General features: G+C 37.4%; 1 protein-coding gene across 1 annotated transcript in view; it reads left to right on the top strand.

Annotated features, from left to right (window-relative positions):
* LOC122808510 overlaps positions 1-24903 on the top strand; it is an 873313-nt gene that overhangs the window by 382313 nt on the left and 466097 nt on the right. The window contains exon 4 of the mRNA XM_044079466.1: positions 13753-13863. Coding sequence (XP_043935401.1) covers positions 13753-13863 — 111 coding nt within the window. The remainder of the gene's footprint in view (positions 1-13752; positions 13864-24903) is intronic.

Below are 24903 nucleotides of genomic sequence, written 5' to 3'. Positions count from 1 at the left end.
TTTCATTGTGAGGCAGAATGTTTTTGTGCTCATCCTTCCATTTTCTGTTGCTGGCACGAAGGCACATAACAGAAGCAGTGCAAGTAATGAAGAGAAAAGAGAGTTGTTCTGTTGATGATAGCATGGTTCTGTTAGTCATACAGAAAATAGTTGAGAGTGGAGTGGACAGTGCAAATAGTCAGCATCTAGCTGAATTCAAAGTTCAGGAGTATATAGAAGTTGCTGTCAAGGAAAATGTGTTTAGAGATTTGCCTGATGAAAATCTGGTAAGTTTACTGAACAAAGATAATCCTGGAGAAGAGTCTGAGATTTTGTGATTGGATATGATAGAAAAGTTGGTCAGAATGGACTTTGAACTGGACAAAAAGGAAATTAGTCTTGAATTAGATGAATATAAGGATACAGGTGGAATGCAATCTGGAAAAATATATGCTGACATAGGTAGAAACACAAAAGGTATTGTAAACTTTGTTAAAAGAAAAAACAAAAGGTGTGTTGTTCAGATAAGAAAGAAATAAGAGACAGCTATTTTGTGTAGGATAATTTAGTGTTGTGTTTGGGTTTTGGAGTAAAATACATCAGATCTTTGATCCATTTGGATAAAGAGACATATTTGGATTTAACATTCGAGATGGAAGACTTAATGGACAGTCTTTGTGAAAAAAAATAACAGACTGTCAATCATAGAAGGAATTTGTATTCCAAACAAGGGACTCATTTTAAAAAAATGTTTGTTCAATTTTGCATTAATGAAATTCAGCTAAAATATGTTAAAATTATTTTTCATAGCTGTTCTACTCGGTTTCTGATGTTGTGAAAATTAAAGATGAAGGGAATATTTGGAATGGGAGTGTGAGGTGGATGTTATCTTAAACAATGAAAAAGATGCGATAGCACATTTACCAATTGTTATATATGTGGATGGTAATAGAGGAAAAGTTAGTTATATAGGGCAGGCAAAAAACTTTGTTTTTTGTGAGGATTTCAATCTTTTGATAAATGTATGTTCAAAATAAGATGTAATCAATGATAGGGAAAAGGTCATATGATGAATAAGTGCAAAAAGGAATACAGAAAATTTAAAACGTGAAGGGCATTTTTGAATTGATTGCAAAAAGAATAAGGAAGATAATGATGAGCAAGATGATGAGGAAGAGTTGCAAAGTCTGAAAGTAATGAGGAAGCAAGAGAAAATGGGGAAGGTATTAATGAAAAAAAGATGAAGTAATAAAAGATAACGTACATAAAAACTTTTCAGGAGGATGAAGGTAACTGCGCTCAGAGTATTTAAAATGAAGAGGAAATTGAGTGATAAATCAGATGCTTGTTAAAGGAGTATAAAGGATGTCAGGAAAAGAAATTCAGTAGGTGTTAGTGTAAGGCTGAGGAAAAGAAATTTAAAAACACTTCACCAAAAAATAAAAAGAAAGGTAAGGAGTAGTTTTAGATGTGTTTTGATTATTATAAATATATATAACCACAGAAAAACGTAGGAAACAGTACTTCACCACACATAGTGAATCCAATACAGTGGAAAACAAGGATTTATTCTAAAATGCACTCAAGTAGCATAAAATGCATGATATATATATCCACATATGGTACAAAAGCAGATAAATTCTCTAGCGCCTCGGCAAACTTGCCTTTAACAGAGTAAGAACTTTGCATATACATTTTCATCACCTTTATACTAGCATGAAACACACCCTCTTAACACATTAACTAACAAATAAAGGAACAGCATTATAATACACATAGTAATACATACTATTCATATGCACAGTTATAACAAACTTTTCCAAAAAAATCATAATTTAACCCTCTAGGATTTAATGTATTAAATTTTAAAATTAAACATAACTCTTTTTTTCTTAATATATATTTAATTTGTTGCTCACTTAAATATGTGTTGCCTTTTACACTATCTAAAACCGTCACAACTAATCCCTCTGGATTACCATTATGAAATTTTTTAAAATGCAATGCTATGGGGCTAGTTTGTTTATAATTTTTTATGTCTCTAACATGTTCTTTAATTCTACATGCAAGAGACCTCTTAGTTTCTCCCACATAAAATTTATTGCATGTACATCTCATACCATATATGACTCTCACTGTGTTGCAATTAAATGTGCCATTTGTAACAAAAGAGACCCCATTAATAATATTAAATTCCTTAACTACATACTTGCAAATACTACATTTACCACAAGCTGTAGTACCCAACTGTTCTACTTGCTTTCCCATTTTAATATTAGGCATATTAAACCGACTGTGAACAATAAAATCTTGAATACTTCTACCTTTTCTATATGAAAAATACATTCTTTTATTACTTAAAAAATCTACCTCACTTTTAACCAAATTCCAACTGCATTTAACTTGTTCCATAATCTGATCAGACAGTACAGAAAAAGTTGAAACAAAATAAACACAGTCACTAATCTTCCTATTAGTCCTAATATTTTTAGTAACACCTTGTTTCTCATTTTTCCTTACCTTTTTCAAACTCTCATTTACATCCCTTTCATTGTACCCCCTTAATATAAATTTATTAAAACTTTGAATAAATTCATTCTCCATTATTACCGGATCACTACATAATCTCTTAATCCTATTAAATTCTGTATATGGTATAGCTTTTATTGTATGTGATGGATGAAAACTTTTTCCATGTAAAGTAGATCCAGCACCATGAAATTTCCTATATATACAATAATCTATATTTTTACCCACACATCCTTTCAATAAAACATCTAAATACTTCACTTCATTAACTATTTGTAAACCATAAAATTTAATACCCATGTTATTCTCTTGTATTTGATCTAGAAACAAGGAAACTTGTTCCTGCCCTCCTTTACAAATAAATATAAGATCGTCAATAAAACGAAAATATTTACACACATACTTCTTAAAAAATTGATTAACATATATACACTTGTTTTCAAAATATCCCATAAAAACATTAGCATAACTGGGGGCAAAAGCTGCCCCCATCGCTGTGCCTTGTTTTTGTCTATACACAGTACCATTAAATTCAAACATATTGTTCTTTAAACACATACTTATCAATTCCACTATAAATTCCACAACCGGGCTCTTTCCCATATAGTATTTTATAGCACATACACTATCTTCATGTTTAATACTGGTGTATAAACTGACTACATCAATAACAAAAAATACATATTATTCTCCCATTTTATGTTTTTGATCTTTTCCAAAAAATCTAAAACATCCTTAATATAAGATGGTAATTTACATACTGTCAGTAACAAATATTCATGCAAAAAACAAGAAATATTTTGCAAAAAAACTACTACTTGCTGACACTATGGGACGTCCCGGGGGGTCATCAACACTTTTTTGTATCTTAGGTATACAATAAAAACACGGCATTCTTGGATTTTTTACATTAAATTTTTCTTTGACATCCTTATATGTAAAGTAATGTAATCTATATCCTTTATCTATAATATCCTTGTACTCCCTTTGTGCCTTCTCATATTGAATAATATCAATTTTTTCATATACCATTTCATCATTAAGATGTGTATAACACATTTTTAAATATTGTAAATAATTTAAAACAACCAATTTTCTGCCTTTATCAGATGGTTTCAATACTAAATCAGACTTTTGACATAAATTCATTAAACATTTCTATTCATCCTTTGTAAGATTATATTGTATATCCTTCTTCCTCACAGCAAACTTTTGAAATTCTGTATCAATACTATGAGTAAGTGATTTATAAAAATGCTTAATACTTTCATTGCGTTGTGGAGGCATGAAATCACTTTTAACTTTCACAGCACTTGTATCTAATTCACAATATGCATTAATACATTCTTCAGAACAACATGAATAAAAACTATCATTCATGTTGTCATCCGAACTAACATCTTCTTCATTTTCACTTATATTGTTCATAATGTCTTCCATCACATTACATTTAAAAAAATCCAGTAGATGTAATTTACGAGAAAAACAAAAAACATCAGTTTTTAACACATGTAATCTAGGCAAAACCGTAGGTATAAATTTCAGCCCTCTGTTGAGTATATCCAGTTCACAATCAGATAACTCACAACCAGATAGATTAATAACATACTTACAATCAATCTGAAATTTATGGTCAATAACAGAAGTAGTCCCATTTACCCTTTTTGAATGTCCGTTGGTTGGCGTACCCATCTCTATATTGTCCCTGTCCATTCCAACTCCGTTTACGAGTCGTATTTGCTTCACAAAAAACACTCAATCCTCTACCATTCCCTGGTTTGGGAAGCACAGGAAAATCATCATTATCTGTTTCTCCCTCTGTATGTGATAACCCACTTTCTCCCGAAGTATAACCCTGTCCTTCTTTACCGCCATTATTTCTCTTCTGCTCACATTGTACTCATTGATGTTTGGCCTTTGGATTGGTTATTAGCAAAAATGCCCTCTTGTTCTCATAGTCCCGCAAGTCTCTATACAATTTATTCTTTTTGCGCTCAATAAGGTCTTGTTCAAACATAACCAACTGTTCATTAGTTTTAACAAGAAACTGTTGTAATTCATCATGAGTAACTTTATTTGCGATATCTTTGCATACATTTTTGATTTCTTCCCTCAGCTTGTGTTTTTTTAACATATCCCTCTCAACCAATATACAAACCCATTCCATGCTACATCTATGGGCAGCTGATACCCATCTATCATGGAACTGTTTGCCTTCCACTAAAGAAAGATCAAAGGGAGTAGAGGGATTTTTTACAGTCCTTAACCCCTGAGGGGTTATATCCAACTCTTCATATCTCTGTAAGCTCTGCAAATTGAGAAAAACAGACGTTTCCTTGAACAGCAGTTTTTCAATTTGTATATACAAGTCTTTTATTTCTGGCACAACTGAAAGTTCCATTTTTTTACCCACTTGGGAGAAGGGGTTCTGTTGCCATAATTTTCTATCTTGCTGCCATTTATTATGTAATGACGAAGCTCCCTCAAAATTGGGTGCTTCTTCTCTACCTTGTACACCGACTGCGTTAGATGAGCCATTTGCTCCATTTGAAGTAATTAAAAAAACTGTCCATAGATTTTTGCGAGCTGTCCATAGTTGTCTCTCTAAATATCCTGGGCAATACCGAAAAGGAATCACTGGCTATAAATATATATAACCACAGAAAAACGTAGGAAACAGTACTTCATCACAAATAGTGAATCCAATTCAGTGGAAAACAAGGATTCATTCTAAAATGCACTCAAGTAGCATAAAATGCATGATATATATATCCACATATGGTACAAAAGCAGATAAATTCTCTAGCGCCTCTGCAAACTTGCCTTTAACAGAGTAAGAACTTTGCATATACATTTCCATCACCTTTATACTAGCATGAAACACACCCTCTTAACACATTAATTAACAAATGTTATGATTATTGTAAATAGTTGAAATAATAAAGAGAGAAGACTTGCAGTTTTACAATTGCACAAAAAAAAGTGAGGCTGAGGTAATATGTTTGCAGGATACAAGATTTATTTCAAAAGTCGATTGAATTCAGGTAGAAGCATTATGGGAGGAGAGTATTATATCTAAGTATATAAGAATGCAATGTTTTGACTGTTTTTTTTTTTTTTTTTTTTGAGAAGATGTTAGATTTTTTATATTGTTAAGGCTGGTAGCATTACTATGCTAGATGTCAGGAGAGGTGAGAATGTTTTTTAGACTGATGGATGCATATTGTTTGAGTATTTGAAAGTGTATGCTATAATAAATATGAAAATTATCTTGATGGAACATTTTAGTTGTGGATTATGTAAGTATGAGAAAAAAGAAGGTTCGTGTATCAAGAAATTAAAATAAGTGACAAAATGTGTAGATATAAAAATATGGAATACAGAAAAGTGGACATACAAAAGGATGTTTTGACATACATAGATTGATTTATTTGTGTGATCTAGCTCCTTGAGAGAAATTATAGGTGGAAAGTAATTGTTTTTTTTTTTCCTGATCAGACAAGCAAAATGTGAGATTGATTAATTGTGACATGATTATAAGAAAATGAAATAGTTTTATGACTCTTATTCTGAATGGCAGATAGTATTTAAGGGAAAATATTAAAACATTTTTTGGAATTAGAGCAGAATAAAAGAAAAGAGGTTAAGAGAATGTGTGGGATTATAGTTAATGATTTATGTAAATCCAAGAACAAACACTTCCCAGAGAGCAGACTCTCTAAACACCATCAGCAATCCAAAAATGAGTATAGCAAATAACACCTGGTGTAAGAGCGACACAAGGCCAGGACAGGTAAAGTACATCAAAACTCAGCAAATCCAATCTCGAACTCCAGTTCAGGGTAAAAAAAAAGGTTCATTCCATATAGCAACAATAAAAACAATCGGGAACAACTATTATTGCTCAGAATAACGGTAAGCGCTTTCACCCATAAAGGCTTCCTCAGACCATAATAATCTCTGGTTAAGCTGTTAAACTTTTAAAAGAAAAAAGGCAATCCATGAATTACAATATCTAGTCTATATTGAAATAATAACATACATATCAACACATTTAAAAATAAAATAAAACAGAGATAAAAAATCTGTTTTACACAGAAACACATGACCAATGTCACAAGCAATAAATCATATACATAATGACTACTAATTAATTAACTATCTTAGCCCTCTGGACTTTAAAAAGGGCTTAAGTGGTACCTTGTCACTGAGTCCTGGGTGCTGGTCTGCCCTAAGTCTGATGATCCATCTAGACTCTTGGGCTTCAGTCCTAATTCTCACATCACCACCCCCAGGATTCATGGACAATTCCTCAATGACCCTGAAACTAAACCTATGTGTATCATTCATGGCTAAAACATGTTTGGACAAAGCATTAACAATGGATCCAATCATAATCTGATAGACATGCTCCCTGATCCTATCCCTCAGTCCCCTGTCAGTCTTGCCTACATAAAATGCAGGACAAGAGGAACAGGAGGTGAGATACACTACATGCATGGACATGCAGCCAGCAGAGACTTTAAACCTAAACATACTGCCGTTAACTGGATGTATAAAACAATCTTTTGAGTTAATATAACCAGAGAAATTGCACTGGCCACAGGAGTAGTCCCCTGAGTGGCACACTCTTCCCAGTCATGCCTTGAATAACATATCTTCTTCAAATTAGGTTTGTTCTTATATGCAAACTGTGGTGCACTACCTATCAATTCCTTCATCCCCTAATCCACTGTCAAGATATTCCAATGAGACCTAATCACGTCCTTGATCTTACCCACATCTCTTGTGTAAAACAACCTCACACTAACACCATCACGGCCATGATCCAATTTCTTCGATTCAACAATTCCATCACCTGGATTGGCTCCTGACATGTCTGAAAAATATGGTGCAGCTGTACCAATTCTCGGGCCAGTAAGCCCACATAACCCTCTCTCAAGATCAACATCCTTATAATCTCTATCCTTCAATCTTTTGCATAAATCCCTCAACTCCAATTCAAAACCTTCCTGTTTAGGTATTATAACGAGACATCCTAAGGGCCTGGCCTCTCACTATATTACTAAAGATATAACCAGGGTGCATACTATGTCTGTGTAGTAGGGCATTACGATGACATGACTTCCTGTACACCCCTGTATTCAATATGCTACTACCCAACCTTTCCACATATACATCCAGGAAGGAAATCCAGGTATCAGAGAACTCATGACTAAACTTCAAAAAAGGGGATAAACCATTCACCTTGTCAATAAATGTGGATAGCTCATCAACTGACCCTTGACAAATGAAAAAAAGTCATCCACAAAATGTCTATAAAACAGAACGCTAAGGGAAAACTCATCAAGAACAAACAAATGATCAATCTCCCATGCTGCCATAAAAAGGCTGGCGTAGCTATTGGGACATGAAGTGCCCATAGCCATGCCATCCTGCTGCAGATAACATTGGGAGTCAAAACAAAACACATTCTCCAGATCCACTTCTGTGAACAAGACCAGTAAATTGAAGATAGAACCACTAAGTCCAGAGTGGAATTTAAGGTAGTCCTGGACCATCCAAATCCCTACTTCACTGGGGATAACTGTAAACAATGATTGAACATCCATCGTGACCATGATGTAAGGGAGGTCAGTGGGCACCTGTTTCATACACTCATATGAATCCAATAGGAACTGTTTCGTATCTCTCAAAACATATCCATTGGCATCCACTACAGGATGCAAAAACCTCTCCACATAAATCGAAAACAGTTCAGTAGACCACCCCCTACCCACAACTATAGACCTTATGGGTGGACAATGACTATTCCTATGTATTTTTGGAAGGCCTTGTATCAGTGGTATGAGGGGGTCACTGACCGTCAAGTACTCAAATAATTCCTCTGTTATAACATGGCTCTTGAAGAGGTCTTCTAACATCCAATTAATCCTTTGAACATGTGACTCAGCTATCTCATGGTCGATAGCTCGATAGAACCGCTGATCACCTAGCGTGTTCCTCATCGACTTATAATAAAACCCTTGATCCATGACTACCACCTCACCCCCCTTATCAGCTGGTCTGATCACAATGGAAGTGTCATGTCTCAATTCTGTCAAAGCCTTTCTTTGTGCAAAGGTCAAATTCCCATTCACACTGGAGCATCTACTCTGTTTTCCCATATTGTACAGATCATTATCTACCATCTTACTGAATGCAGCAACCAACGGTGTTATGCTGGGAACATATAGACTCAGTCTCTTAAACTGTTTAGCATTCAATAAATGAGTCTTATCCTTGAATTCTAACTTAAGGCAAAGATTTCAAATAAACAGTTTAAAATTAAGTAACGTTTCTGTGAGGTCACTATCACTCGTGGGGATAAAGATCAACCTCTTGGATAGAACATTTATCTCTTCTCTTGTAAGGCCCCGGGAGCCTAATCTAATATTTTATATACATATATATATATATATATATATATATATATATATATATATATATATATATATATATATATATATATATAGGTTCATAGGTAGGTACTGGGCTATCTGCCTGAAGGCATATATTAGCCCAGCCACATTGTGCGGTATTCACCTTCCCTTTTGTTAGTTTTTTAGGCCCTTGATCTAGCAGCTAGTACCCTTGGCCCCTATCTAGTAGAGCTGTTGGTATGATCCCTGGTGTGATATTTCTGTTACCCATCCACTCGTCAAGGTTCCTCTTGAAGAGTGATAGTGAGGGGTTCTGACTTATGTAGATCGGGACCTTGTTCCATAGCAAGGGAAGTCTTTGCGAAAGGAATCTATCTCTCCAGCATGTTCTATTCATTTTTGTGCTGAGGGTTATATCCCTAGAGTGTGTAGCTCAAGTAGATTAAGTAGATTTGGTTTTGCTAAGATGGCACATGTTCAACAGTTCTAGGTTGGACATGGCTCTGTATGTTAGATAGAGATTACCTCTGAGAAGGCGGTATGCAACAGAGAAAAGCCTTAGTTTTTTCAATTGTGCTGCATACGGCAACTGTTTGAGGCCAGTAATCCTCTTAGTGAGGTACCTCTGTGGTCTCTCCAGCTGCTGGTGATGCCTGGCCAGGTAGATTCCAATTGGTGCATTGTACTTAATAATGGGTCTGATGAGGGAAGAGTAGAGGGGTACCACTACATCCTTAGATCTTGATGTGAACCCTTTCGTGATCAGATGGGTCACATAGAAGGATTTTCTAACCACCTTGGCAACATGGTTATCAAAGGAAAGCTGACTATCTACTTGGGTCCCCAGATCCCTTATTACTTCTTCAGAATGGTTCTGACACCAGTCATTGGTCTCAGTGAGGCCTTTCTGTAGGATGTCAACTTCACTTGAGGATTTAATAATAGCTCCCAACTTGCAATCATCTTTGAACTTTGTCAGCCAGAGTCCCTTCATGTTGGCCTGGACTTCAGAGAAGTAGATACCAAATAGGAGAGGACCTAGGACTGAACCCTGTAAAACTCCACTCATGACTGGTCTGCAGTCTGACTTGGAGTCAGCTACTTTCACACTGTGGGTTCTATCTGTGAGCCAGTTTGCAACCCACCTTGTGATATAGGGGTTGATGCCTAGCTTAGTGAGTTTTTCTATGATTTCTGAGTGGAGAATGGTATCAAAGGCCTTGGCCAGATCAAGGTAGGCTGTATGAGCCACCTTGCCTTCATCCACAGCTCTGGTGACTGACTCAAAGAAGTCGACCAAGTTGAGCAGGCATGATCTACCCTTCACAAAACCAAACTGTGTGGGATCCAGAGTTTGGAGATTCCCTATATCCTTGTTTATTAGGTCCATGATGATGCTTTCCATAGCTTTGCATATCAGACTCATCAGGCTAATTGGGGGATAGGTCCAAGGTTTTGTAGTCGCGTCTCCTTTGTGGAGAGGGATGACTGTAGCAGTGCGCCATTTGGTAGGGACAAAGCCTGAGGTGAGGCTGTGATTGAATAGGGTACACAGGTGAGGTGCCAGTTCAATCTGTAGTTCATGTAGAACACAGCCAACAATATTGTCAGATCCCATAGAAGCTGTATTCTTGGCCTTGGACAGTGCTCTTTTAACCTGTGCAGCAGTAATACTGGATGCCTGGCAATATACTGGCATTGTGATTTGTCCTTGGGGGGGGGGGTAAAGTTGGTACTGAATCTGTTGGCCATTTTAATGGCAATATCTGTTGGTTCAGTATAGGAGGTACCATTGTGCAGTAGCTCAGAGCAAATCTGGGTATTACCATGGAAGTTCTTTACATAACTATAGAAGGCCTTGTAGTTGTCTTTACTATCTACTGCAATTCTGTTTTCATAGCTAGCTTTAGAGGATTTGTTGAGGGATCTCAACTTTGAGTTTTTCCACTCTTGGGACTTTACCTTATTTTGCATCAGTTTTCTCCTTCTGTTGTAGAGTTTGTTTATGGCAGGGAACCACCAGATTGGCTTCCTTTTTTTGGAGGACAGCGTCTTGGTTCTATTAGGTATGGCAAGATCTATGCATTAGTGTACGTGTTCGTACAGTGAATTGGTGTATAATTAGGCAGTCATGCAACTATTCTCCATTTGCATGGATGCCGTGAAGTCAGCCACCTCTGTTTTAGGAGCCCAAAGTTAGCTTTGAAGAAGTTTTTCCTTGGTGGTTACCTTTGCAAGGGGGGGTGGTATGTGGATTTCCAAGGTGATTAGTTTGTGGTCGGATCTAACCAGGGAGGAGTTGACTATTGGTGTAGAGCTATGGTTGCCCATGTGAGTAATGACCAGGTCAAGGATCTTGCTACCTCTAGTTGGGGTAAGAACTAGCTGGTCAGGGCATTGGAATTAATGAATTCCTGAAAACGTTGGGCAAGTGTATTGGTACAGCCATAGTTTTCCCAGTTAGTTGAAGTCGTACAGCATGAGAGTGTTAGGTTGGACCCTAATATTCCCCAGGGTGCTTAGGAATATGGAGTGTGAGTCTTGGGACATGATTGGGGACCTATAGCAGGCTACAACCTGAATTGGTGTCTTACCCAATGTTAGCTGCACCTGAAGTATCTCAGATGTGTTATGTTGGGCTACCAGTCTAGAGGTGTGCACATCCTTTTTGAATATCGAAACAACACCTCCTTTGGAGCTTTGGTCTAAGTTCTGGGGCCGAAAGGTGTGGAATGAGTTATAGCCTGGTGGTGCAGGGGTGCTTTCTGCTGCCTTGAACCAGGTTTCTGTTACAGCACAAATGTTGATGTTTTCCATTTTAAGGAGTGCTTTGAGTGAGTGCATTTTGAGATTTAGACTTCTAGTGTTTAGCAACATGACCTTCATATTACATTTGTTTGTAGCTGTTGCACTGGTAATTTGGTCTTTGGAACAGTGCCTAAAAATGGTACTATAGGGTTGGCAAGAGCCTTGGTTAGTATCCGGAAGCCCAGGGGTGACAGATGCAGGCCATCTCTGGCAAACCATCGAGGTCTGTCAATCATGTCATCCCAGGCAGACAGATACAGAATCCCCTTAGAATGACACCAGCATCTTAGCCAATTGTTGAAATCAATACTTTTCTGCTTGTACTGTGGTATCATTCTGGGTGATGGTAGGATGCTGTTCAGGGCTAGGGTCATGCCTGCCTGGGCTACATAATTCGAGAGCTCCTCCATGTCTCTTTTCAAGTAGTCCAGGGAGGTACGTCTCCGGTCATTCACACCCACATGTGCAATGACAGAGTCATACTTGTACTGCACTGTCTTAATTTTTGCATCATATGCACTGTTCTAATTCTGGCCTATTTAGACCTGCAGGACATCTCCACATATACCTCTTAGACTTAATGGCACCATTCCTCCTTTTCTGTACCCTCCATTCTGCTACCTTGGGGCTGTTGGTTGTTTTCAAGGGTATGACTTGATTCTTCAGGTGTCTGATTCTTTGTCTTCTAAGCCTCACGCATTTAGAATCTAATATGTACCTTACTAACTTATAAATATCCCCCTGTAGTAAGAATGTTTACAAGTGCATCTCTTTGACCTCTGTTTTAATTAGTGGCACATAATCTGCTGTATTGCTTACCTGGGCATTTGCGTTTGTCTTCTATTACTGTGTTTTTTTATGTGATATATGTTTCACTGAACTGTACACTGCTAAGTATTTAAGTACTTAAATATGGACTTGTACTTGCAAATGCAATGCAATGCCAACCAACTGTGCAAAATACAGGACTACACATCAAAAAAACGTACAGGTAACTTTTACATCTATACTGTAAGTTCTGGAAGTTGTTTAAGTGGGATGGTATTTTAATTTGGGCACAGAATGAACTTGAAAAGCAGAGCGTACTGTTAACAGCCTTGGAATAATGCATAAATGACTTCTATTGGATTTTCTTGGCAGCATTGCTGTGGAATGTTTAGGAAGTGATGGTTGTAGTCCAATGCATTGTAAACCATCAGTTGTAATGGCAGAAGAAAAAGCAAGCCAGATCATTAACAACAGTTAAAAATGTCATTGGAACATATGAAATAGGCAGCAGTAGCACTTAAAGAGACTTGGTGATCACACAGCAGAATGGCCTGCTTAATCAAGGTCACTTGAGAATGCATTTGTCATCGCTTGCATGCGGTCAAGTTCAGTTTTGCTGATCACGAGTCACAGTGCACATATTAGGGTACCGACCAAAAGAAAGAATCGCTATGCAGTGTCTATGCTGTGGAGTTACTGGACAGTTCTTAAAGTTTTGCCTTTTAAGTTAGTATGAAATAGCCAGAATCAGAGATGCATTTTAGGAAAAACAAAAATTCAGTGGGGGAAATTGCAGTTGTATTATAAAATTAAAGAGTCCCAATTTTTTTTGAGCTATGATAAAACTCTTAACATTTTTTGAACTAAAGGTATAAGTAATTGCAATATACATAAAACCTCTGTCTATTGCAACCATAAAAAGTGCACATTATGGGACAACTTTTATAATATCAGCAGACTATAAGGGCATTAAACCCATGCTTGATTTGTATGAAAATATGTATGTATGTTTGTATGTATATACTTAGGTATAAATGAAATCGTCATAATGAGATTATGTCAACAAGTGATAACAGAATGGAGTAAAGCAAATCTCCACTGCAATTTTCCTTGACACAGTTTCATCTTAATACTTAATGCATCCACATATGTTTGGTGTCTTCAAGACTGTTCTAGCTTATACTGGGGTTTTGTACAAATGATTTCTTTCTGCACAGTTACACTACTTTTTCCCTCTTTCTGATAGGTTGTACATCTGGACAAGGTAAAACAAGAAGAAGAAATCCAGAAACTCCCTCTTCAGACTCCATACTATGACATGGTTCCCACTGAAACATCAACATATTTAGACAAATCGGTAAGGGAATATTTTTAACTTATCATAAAAAAAGAAGTTACTTACTGTTTCAAATTTAAATGACAATGAGTCATTCCTGTAGTGCCAAGCAGTCTGGATTTCCCTGGATCCAAATATGCTGAGAGAACTTGAGAATGATGTTCCCTGAGAATGGATGCTCCAATCAACTGGCATGCTATGCATAGCAAGGTGGCCATAAAGGAAATTGACGGACATATTGGAAGATTATAAGCTTCAGAAAGTGCATTGTATTTAACCAAAAAGTTGCTAGATTTCTATATGCGTGAATATAAATTGAGGATACTGTTTTTGTATGGGTTTTGCTGACGATGTGGTTTCCAATTACATCTTAAACACATGTAGATAGGTAAACTGGTGGTCCTCTAAACTGCATGTAAGGATGAGTTTGCATGTGTTTGTGTGTATGTCCTGCAATAGAATAGCATCCCATGCATGAGTGGTGTTCTGCGTTACACCTGATACAAAGACCCTAAATAATATACAATAGGTAGAAGGGAATGATTGTTTGTTCGGGAACACTTCATTATTCTGTACAATGTTTGGTTTAACTACTTACAATGATAAGGAACCTTGTTCTCATTACAGCCGAGTGCTCCTCCAGGCGTCTTCTGCAGTTAACCCCTACTGTTTCTCTAGGCGTCAAATATGGATTGTTCATATTTGCATTAATAATTCCATAACCATGTTACTTACAAGGTACCAGGATATTTTGTCTTGAGCCATATGTGATGGCAAACACAACTCTATTGATATTTGACCTCTTTCAATGAGAGTTTTCTAGAACTCTAAGGTGATAACTTAGTTTTTAAAGGCTTAAGCCACGCCCACTAGGGGTTAAAGGTGCACACTCAAAAGAGCTGCTCCGGAGAGAAGTAGTATCACACCATTTGTGTCCCTAAGTGTAATACACTGAGCTATGAAACCATTAACATAGAAGAAGGAGGAGGAAAAGCAGGCAAAAGAACAAGAAGTCAAGGGGGCAGAGCAGATCTAACAGCAGGGTCCACACCAGCTATCCGTCATGCACAGAAACCTATCTGTTTTACTAACTAAATTGCTGCCAAACTGTAGACTGTTCATGAGAGTGGTACTAAAAGATGACACTGCCTATCACCTGTAGTAGAGAGTCTCAGAATGAACATAGTAATACACGATAGTTCAGACATACATTCCTCTTTGAATACTTTATAGAGAGAATCCTATGAGGTAGGCTAATGAAGTTCCTGATTTTTTTAACAAAGTAACAATTCACTGATTCTTAGTTCCTTGTAATCTAAACTGACTCAACTCTAACTGTGGGATATCATCAGTGCGAAAGGCGAACCATGTTGATATGGCATATCTGGACTTTAGCAAGGTGACTGACACTGTACATTATGACAGGCTGTAAAAAAATATATAGAGAGAGATTGTGGGATTAGGATTCAAATACCTGCCCATTACAGGGAGGCATTAAAAGGTTTGGGTTAGGAGCAGAGTATGACAATATCTAGCAGAGGCACTTATAGATCTCAAAGTCTTGACTCGAGAATCAGGATCAGTGACTCTGTACAAAGACAAGTACTTAAACTGTGTCATTATTTGCATGATATGTTGATGGACCTCAGTGTATTTTATAAAATAAAATAAATTAGACAGTCCTTAAATAGAAAAGCCTGTGTTACTTAGTGATTGTAATTTTCAGTTGAAAACTTTTTATGAAGCAGAAAAAAAAATTATGAGGAAGAATCGGGGATAACTGATTGTGTTTGACATATCTGTGTCAGACATCACATTAGTGTTAGAGAATAAGGTCAGTCTGTGTGTAGATGACATTCCAGGTGAAGCAACAGTAGTTAATGCGAGAGTCAGTCTTTAACTTTGGACAGTACATTTTGTATGGAAAGCTGATAGGTGTTGGCAACAGACGTTAGATATAAAAAAGTGTAGAGTGTAAAACGCAGACAAGATGATGAGGTATGTAAGGAAAGCATGTGTTACAAGAAGTACTGTAAAAACCGGCAGAGGAAGAAGAAGGAATCTACTGAGCTGTTATAATCATACCCTGACTAAACCTCATAGTAGACAAGACCATAAGAAAGTGGGAATGCATTACCAGGCTTATGAATTCTGTGTGCATGTTGATATACTCTTCCCATTAAACAGAGTACTCCTGAGGAATCAGTTGGGATATTGTGTTGAATTCCGATAGCTGTATCAGGAAAGCAATTTTAGGATAATAGGGGATACACAGTTCAGGCAGGTTACCACAATCAGAACTTCCAGACTCATCTTCTGGAAAAGACAAAATTAGTTAAACAACGCAGTAACCATAAGGCCTTAGTAATAATGAGAAATGAGACAGGCATGGTGTTACTTGCAGCTGCTCGGAATACATTGGTCGCATAACTCAAATACTCATATATCTTTACTTCTTAAATGTGTATTACTTCTTTCTTTTATTATAGCAGCAAACAGCGTAACCTACAGATTGTGATATAATGTTATACACTTAATACATCTGATTCCCAGTTAGTTCTGTAATATGCTGGTTAAGTCACTGGACAATGCCTAACATAAAGAACACCATTATAACCACAATAACTGCAAGGTGGCAAAATGAAAAACCTCTTGAATAATGTAAATAACTGCCTGATGTAACAAATATAGTCGTACATAATGTAAATACTGCACTGCCCCCATGTAAATAGCTTTCACAGTATAAGATGCAACCACAGCTTTTAAATAGGATGTTAATAATGTCTCGTTACTGTTCAGCCTCACTATTCATATTTGTAGTGAATTTTGTTATGCTTAGCGCTATGGTGACTTTTTTTTCTGTTCCTGGGTCATGGATGAAAAGGGTCATTAGACCAGCTCACCCACCTAGTTACCAAATGGTATAAATAAATAACTATGTTTGAATAAATGCCAATTAACCATTATGTGCAGTTATGAATCTCATTGATATAGTAGCCCTTGGTGATCGATGAGGAATCGTCATTACCAGCTGTTGATTTATATCATGTGAGTTCTTTAGCTGCATAACTTAAAGTGCTGGAGTCAATTCTCCTGTCTCAGCCTTGTTGTCAGGTAAACACATTTCCATAGGAAACATCAGTGCATCTGAATTCCTAGGCATCCTAGTCTCTGTCACAAAACTCAGATTTGGCCATCTTCTGTAAATGTCTCTGATTTCTTTTGTAAAGATACATGTCCTGTCCTAGACAAAGGGAAGATCTTAGACTTTGGTGATCTCCCACCACATTGGACTTTAGTGATGACCCACTACACCTGCTTACATGTGATACTTCTGCCTGAAGTTCTTATTTAATGTTACTCTTACTTTTCCCTTTATTGAAGACATGATAAATTTCTAGCGCTTTTATCATAATACTGCTTCTTTTTCATCTGTCTTTAACATCTCTTGCACTTGTACGCTGACTTCTGGTGCCAGCAAACTGAACTACATTACAAACATACAACTCGGTCTTCTTTTCATTAATAACTGAAGATGATAGACCTACATCATATAACTGTACATGATAAATGTCCATCCAATTTGACATACTGCATTTCTACAGCATACAGTTTCTTTCTTTCTTTTTTTCTTTCTTTCTTTCTTTCTTTCTTTCTTTCTTTCTTTCTTTCTTTATTTGACATTTCTACAAGGTTGGTCCAAGTGAGCCAGAAGCCCATTTTCAGTGGAGACCCGAGCAGAAAAGCTCCAGGATAATCACAATACCTAAAAATCAGAGTAACACGGTATGATGTATTCTAAGTTATACATAGTAGTTAGATTGATATAGTACAACAAAGAATATACAAAAAAATCAGGATTTGAGCACCACAGTACAGTTACAAAGATTACAGTAAAAAGAAAGTGGCATCTTAGACTGTGATAAAGTATGTATTTACAACTGAGTCTAGGAAAGTATAAGAACAGAGGAGGAAAGAGTTGCTGGAACTCTAACCACAGAAAATATAATATTATACATAGAAATCAAAAATGTACATATATACAAAAATTTACACTGATGCATAGATGAAGCGGAAATACTGATATGAGATAATACCAGTATACTAGATCTGCCTGTAATGGGAGATTGAAAGTGAAAATAGCTCTGAAGATGTTATAGAGGGAGAGAAGTGAGTTGAAAGACATGTGGTAAGGTTTGAACGAAAGGAAGTGTTAGGTTGGTTCCTGGCAAGGACAGAGCCATGTGCTTAAGAGGAAGAGTTTTAGATGCTTTTTGAACTGAGTAGTATTTGAGATGCTTCTAATGTTAGGAAGTTTGTTCCAGGCTAGAGGCACATCGTAGTTGTAGAGAACTTTACCTATATTTTTATTTGGTGCATGTATGTCAAGGAGTTGTTGGTCAGAGCTTCTGAGGGATCTTGTGGGGGTGTAGAAGGAAACTAGTGAAAAGAGGTAGGGACAGGCAGTAGGTTTGTATAGGATGGAGTGAGTCATTTGTAGTTGTGCTGTAAGAAGTTTGTGGGGGAATTCTGGCAACTGCAGTTGTTTTACTGCAATGCAGTGTTGAGATCAATGAGCTTGGTTTATTGCAAATCTGCCAATTTTATTATACATTTGTTCTAGTTGTGAGATTAAGGTGGACTGTAGGTTTGTGAGGATAGGAGCGGGATAAAGTAGGCCTGGTAGTAAGAATGCTCTAGCTAGAGATAGCGTAGCATCCAGAGTTAGGTATTTTTTGTTTCAATACAGTAATCTAAGTTTTTGATGTGTCTTTTTGATACACTGGTGAATATGCTGGTCAAATTTAAGCTGGTCATCTGTTATGGCGCCGAGGAGTTTTGTATGTGGGTCTGCGTTGATGGTAGTGTAATCTAGTGAAGAGATGAAAAGGAAGATTTATGTTCTGAGAGTGATTTGGGGAGGAAGAGAAAATGTTTGGTTATCTTAAGGTTTAAGATAAGCTGGTTTTCATTAAGCAATTTTTCGATTAAACTAAATGTGCTTTGTGTAAGAGAAAGGAGATTAGACATGCTATTAGAGGAGGTGATGAGGTAGAGTCATCTGCGTATTGGATAAGAGCAGAGCAGTTGCAGGTGGAGTGGAGATTGTTGGTAAAGATATTAAATAGAATGGGGCCTAGGATAGAGTCAGAGTGGCGATTGTTGGTAAAGATATTAAATAGAAGGGGGCCTAGAATAGAGCCCTGAGGGACCCCTGCCTTTACAGGTAAGAAGGGGAACAAGAAGTGAGCCACCAGACAGATTGTAGTCTGTTACAAAGGTAGCTGGAGAACCACTGCAAAGTGGCAGGAGAGAGGTTAAATTCAGTTAGTTTTGTTAGTAGTTTACAGTAAGACACTGTATCAAATGCTTTGGGTAGGTCTAGGAAGAGACAGGACACAAGTTGGTTATTATCTCTGGCTTCAGCAACTGTCTGAGCAAAAGATAAGAAGGCTATCACAGTGTTGTGCTGCGGCCAGAAACCATGTTGAGTAGGAGTTAAGTGATTTTCTTGTATTAGGTATTTAAGGAGTTGAGAGTGGACACATTTTTCTAGAATTGGAAAGAGGTGATGGAATGACTATTGGACGAAAGTTAGAGGGGTCAATGGAGTTACCTCTTTTGTGCAGTGGTATCGTATAGAAGGATTTCCAGATGTTAGGAACGATGCTTTCTTGAACTGATCTATTTATAAGTAAAGAAATGGGAAAGGCAATGGAATCAGCAGCAAGTTTGAGAAAGTGGGGAGGTAGTTTATCAGCAGATGGGGAGCAAAGTTTAAGTTTACGAAGAAGAGATTTTATGTAGGAGGTGGGAACAGGTTTAAGAGAGAAAGGGGTTTTGTTATTATACGTAGAATAGGGGGAGGAGTTGGGGGGATTGGAGTTTTGGTCAGAATGAGTTAGTTTGCGGGTGTTGTCTATGAAATGATTATTGAGCATTGGGCATTCTCTAGAGGTGAGTTATTAGGGAAAGGGTTAGGGGTTCAGGGTTGCCGGGGTGTAGGATATTGTTGATGGTGGACCAGAATTTTTTGGGGTTGGAAAAGTGATTGGATTATGCTGTGTTAAAAATGTTTTTCTTATCTTGATAAATGCGTTTTTAGCAAGGTTTCTGAATTCCTTGTAGCTTTTTAGTAGGCTTGGGTATTTTTTTTTGCCAGACTTTCCATATACTATCCCTTTTATGCATGAGGGATCATGTTTCTTTTGATAACCAAGGGGATTGGTGGATTTTATCCTAATTTTTCTTAAGGGAGCAAGTCAGTCTAAGATGTCAATGAAAACCTGGTTAAATATTTCCACGGCTTTATTAAGGGGAGAATAGTGAAGGAAGGACCAGTTAATAGATGTGAGTTTAGAGTTAAACAAATCAACATCGAAAGAGGATAGTTTATAGCAGTCTCTGTATATGTGGGGTCTAGGTATTGGAAAAGAGTGTTTTTGGATATGAATGGGTAGGTGATCACTATGGGAGTCAAGCAGGGTGTGGGGGTTGTGTTAGAGATTAGGGTCAGTAGTAAGTATCCAGTCAGGGACAGAACTAGTAACAGTAGTTTTATTAATATGAGTGCAGGATGTGATGAATTGATTGAAACCAGGAAGATTAATACACATACTGGGGGAGTCAGTTAGTGAGTTTAGACCAGTCTAGTTTGACATCTTCCAGAATGATAGTTTCATAGGAGGTGTTGTTAGTCTGCCATGAAAGTATGTTTTCCAGGGTAAGAATATTATTTCCTGGTGGGTTGTAGATTGAGGCTATAGTGAACTTTTTGTGGGAGTTAAGATGACAATTTTGTACAATCAGATCAGCAGGGTGAAAGCTTAGGAGTGGTGTTTACAGAGGGTGAGACTAAGTAGATCAGAGTAGAGGATTGCAACATCTCCACCTTTTCATGTCTCTCTATCTAATCGAACTGTGTTGTATCCTGGGAGTAAGATTTTGTTATTAGCTATGTGTGGTTTTTAGCCAAGTTTCAGTTAAAGTTAAAATATGAGGAGAGTACTATTGGGATAGTCAGGAGTGTATGTCAGTGGTTTTATTGAGAAGGCTTTGTATGTTAATTGAGAATAGGTCAAGGGTTTTGTGAGTGGAGCAGTGTGCAGTAGGCAGGGGTGCCTTTGGGGGAGGTAGGGGTGAGGAAGGGTGCTTGCTGGGGTTGAGTGAAGGAGAGGGGGGCCAAGGTTGCGGTGAATGTCACCTGCTAGGAGGAGAGTCATGTTGAATGATGTGGGTTGATGTGGGTGATGAGGGTTTAGGTTGTAGAAGAATAGTTTTAATTTTTCATTGGTGTGAATGGGAGAGAGGGTTTTCACCTTGTATAGATGAACATGGGTGGTGGTGGAGAGTGATGGTGAGATGTAGAAAGAGTAGGTTGCGTTATGGTTATTGAAGGAGTAGGAAAGTGTAGGAGAGGTATATGAGAAGTGTAGTTTAGTGTGGTAAGAGGAGAGTTGCATAAGCAGAATAAGAAATGGTATGTCAAGGTAAAAGTGAGCCATGAGTGGGGTATAAGGAGAGGGGACTTTTATCAGCAAGACTGAGACTGATTAATATGTAGTTGAAGGAGAGGGTGGGTGTGGGGTATGGTTAGGTGTAGCAGCCTAATTGGAGGGGTGATGTGAAGTGGGAGGAGTGTAGTTAATGAGGATAGAATATAAATCTGATAATGTCAGGTGTGGAAGGGAAAGGGAGTATGGTAGGGGAGCGGAGTGAGCCCAGAGCAGGTTACACCCAACTTCTACCAACAGGATGTGACTGCACAAAAGAAAAACAATCTCCAATAGAGTAAAGATATGTACAAGCAGTTGGTTTGTAAGATACAGAAGTAGATGCACTACTTAATGGGATTCTGTCAAACAAGCACACAAGTAAGGAGAAAAATTAAACTGAAACTTAGTTAAAACTGGAGAAAGAAGAGGCAGAGAAATGTGTAGGTGGTGTGGGTGCTGTACTACTGCTATGCAGTCAAGCGGGGGCCAAAAATATAGGAAACAGAATAGAGAACTGAAGAGAGAAGTGTAGAGGAGTGTGAGAAAGATAGTTACCAAAAGCAGAGTTAATTAAGCTAATGGCACACATGCAATATAAGCACAGCAGTAAGTTGTGTCTGTGGGATTCAAACTAAACTAAGGTAGCTGGGGGGCTACAGGGGTTCCCTAGTGGCATGATCCCAAAGTACAACACACTTATCATGTCTAAAACAAAGTATGCTAGAAAACCATTACACATACATAGATGTTAAATTCATTTTTGTTGTTGGTGTTTTGGTTCACTTCACTAGCCAAGAAACACCCGGATATGTGGCTGAGTAAGTCCTGCTGTCTTTTACTGGGATAACACAGTTGGAATTTGGCTGTAGGGAGTAGCTTGTTGACTTTTTGAACCATGTATTCAACAATGACTGTTGGACAATGTATTCAGCAATGACTGCTGGACTACATACACTATTTTCCAGACCACTTTCGATCAAAGACTAATTTAAGAAGAAATTTTAGTAACTTTCAAATACTTTGAATAATTATCAGTAAACAACAGAAAAATGAGAACAATTGCTGAATCAAGCCAGCTCCCATATTACCAAGGTGATGTTGGAATTTCTTAAAGAACTGCTTCCTCTTTTTGATTCTAATTTCTGCTCATGTTGCACAGCGAACACTCTTGCACCATTTGTTCTGTTTGTATTGTTATATTAAGTCATTTTTTACTTCTCTTGCCCATTGATTATACTCAGATATTCTTAAATGCCACATGGATATTCTGAAGCATTTTTTTCCACTTGCAGCAGAACTATGACATTTTTACCTTTGAATAACAGACCTTGAATACATGACAGTTCCTTTTTGAAAGTAAATTGTTGCTAAATTAATGGATAAAGTTGCTTTGCACTATCTGTTCAACTCACCTTATGGTTTCTCTCAGCAATTGTATTTTTATGCGCACTCTGGTAACTGTCCTCAGTTCCACTAGTTTTTCAGGATTAACTGGAGTTTTTGTCAAAATCCAGGCAACCCCCAAATGTAAATTTGTTGTGGAGCTAGAACAAGTCTGTTGCTGTCTTATTTCATAACAGTTATACTTTTAAACTGATTCCTGGGGCTTGCTGTGTTTAACTGAGCCAAATGTTCCATGCATTCAAGCTCTTGCCCTATTTCACCCATCAGCATTATAGATCTGGTATGAAAATGCCCATCTTCATCAACAGTAGGATTAATGATATCAGGCTACAACTCCTCCCTTCCCCTTTTATACACAGTGCTCTGCAAATGAGCTTCCTCTACCTTTTACTTATAGAAGCAGCCATACCACAGAAATGTCTCAAACTGCTTTTCAGAAATATGCTTATTTTGTGGAAAAAATGTTATGGTTGGTTATTAAATTTAACTTGCGTTAACACACTTTCATCTTCTGACTCCCTGCAGTTTTCACATCAGCTCTTCCATTTTTTTTTTTTTGCCTTTTTTGTTAGTTTTACAGTTCTAAGCAGTCCCTGCATAGGCCTTATATTTTCTTGTCTCATCCTTACCATTTTACTATGTTGTTATTATTGGTTGTGTTTGTGTTTGTGTGTGTGTGTGTGTGTGTGTGTGTGTGTGTGTGTGTGTGTGTGTGTGTGTGTGCGCGCGTGTGTGTGTGTGTGTGTGTGTGTGTGTGTGTGTGTGTGTGTGTGTGTGTGTGTGTGTGTGGGTGTGTTTTGCCAACTAGTGTTGATACCATGTACATTACCTCTCAAACTCTTAACACAAGAAATCTGAACAAAGTATAAAATAATGGGGGGTGGGGGCAAAGGCCCAAAAATAGGGATAAATTTTAAATACAGCACTTATAAACGAGTCTATATTACTATGTTGAACTCACAGGAGTCTGAACGTTGTAATATCAAACCCAAATGTTCAAAATCTGAAAATAGCGAAGCCACGGCACACCGATTTTTTTTCCAGTGAAAAAAAATTGGTGGGCCTTTTATGCGGCTTTGCTTTTTCCTCCACTGTGGTGCGATCTCGGAGTTGGTATATTTAAGTAGGGGGGGGTGGGGGGCAAAGCCCCCCATATTAGTTTAAGTTTAAAGTGTATGTGTTTTTTTTTTGTACTGGAACAATGAATGTTTTTCCCTGGGAAAAAAAATCGCTGTTCTGTGTTTTCGTAATCCTTGTGGTTTGAGCTTCAAGGTTCAATATTACATCATTCAAACTCCTGTGAGTTTGATGATGTAATATAGACCCTTATAAACTTAGAAAGCTGCTAGAAAAGCAGGATTTTTATTAGCATGCATTTTCTGAAGGAAATAAAGTCTGAAACTCAAATATGTGTCATTATTTCTTCATTATTTAGTGACTTCAGTACTTCATGATTTGTGAGGATACCACAGATTTTATGAGGAACAGACCAAATATTTGAAGCATAAATCTGGGCATTCTGTGAAAATCTGTACAGTTGAGAGGTATGCCATGTAGTTTTCTACTGCTAAAAGTGTCTTGATATTTTTTTCCTGAAATAGAGAGCAAAGATAAAATATTAGCTGTTTTTTTTTTGGTTTAGATGTAGAGCACATTTCTGCTTATGATACCTGTAAAATTTTTACACCTTTTAATATGGGAGAAAGAAAGCATAAATTAAAATTGTTTTGAATGGAACAAATCACCTGCTACCTGTGAAGCTTTTGACCTTGAGCAACGCCTCAAGGTTGTATCACTCAGTGACTAGAGGCAGACCCTTGGTTGTCAGTAGAAGAATGAAAAGAAGCCACATAAGACTGATAAAGTTGAACATCCTCTACAAGTCCCTAACATAAAGGACACTAAAGTACTTGGGACTTTAGAAAACTTGATGTCTACTTTGTCCCCTGCTAGTATGTCTTAAGTTACCAGTCAGGGTATTAATGGATCCATCTCCTTCTAAACTCAGTAAGATTGAATGTATGACTCATTTGTCTGTGATGGGTGCAAATTTTAGGTTCAAAACCACTATTACCAATGTCCTCTAGAGAGTAAATATGGAAGCCTTTTTGAAGGTCCAGCAAAGAAGATATCTCTTGCCTATTCTCCTTCAGGTTGCCAT

Source organism: Protopterus annectens, chromosome 8.part0, assembly GCF_019279795.1.
Source record: "Protopterus annectens isolate FY-2018-M chromosome 8.part0, PAN1.0, whole genome shotgun sequence".
NCBI lineage: Eukaryota > Metazoa > Chordata > Ceratodontiformes > Protopteridae > Protopterus > Protopterus annectens.
Note: the sequence above shows the minus strand (reverse complement) of the source record. Positions and strands in the feature narration are given on the sequence as shown.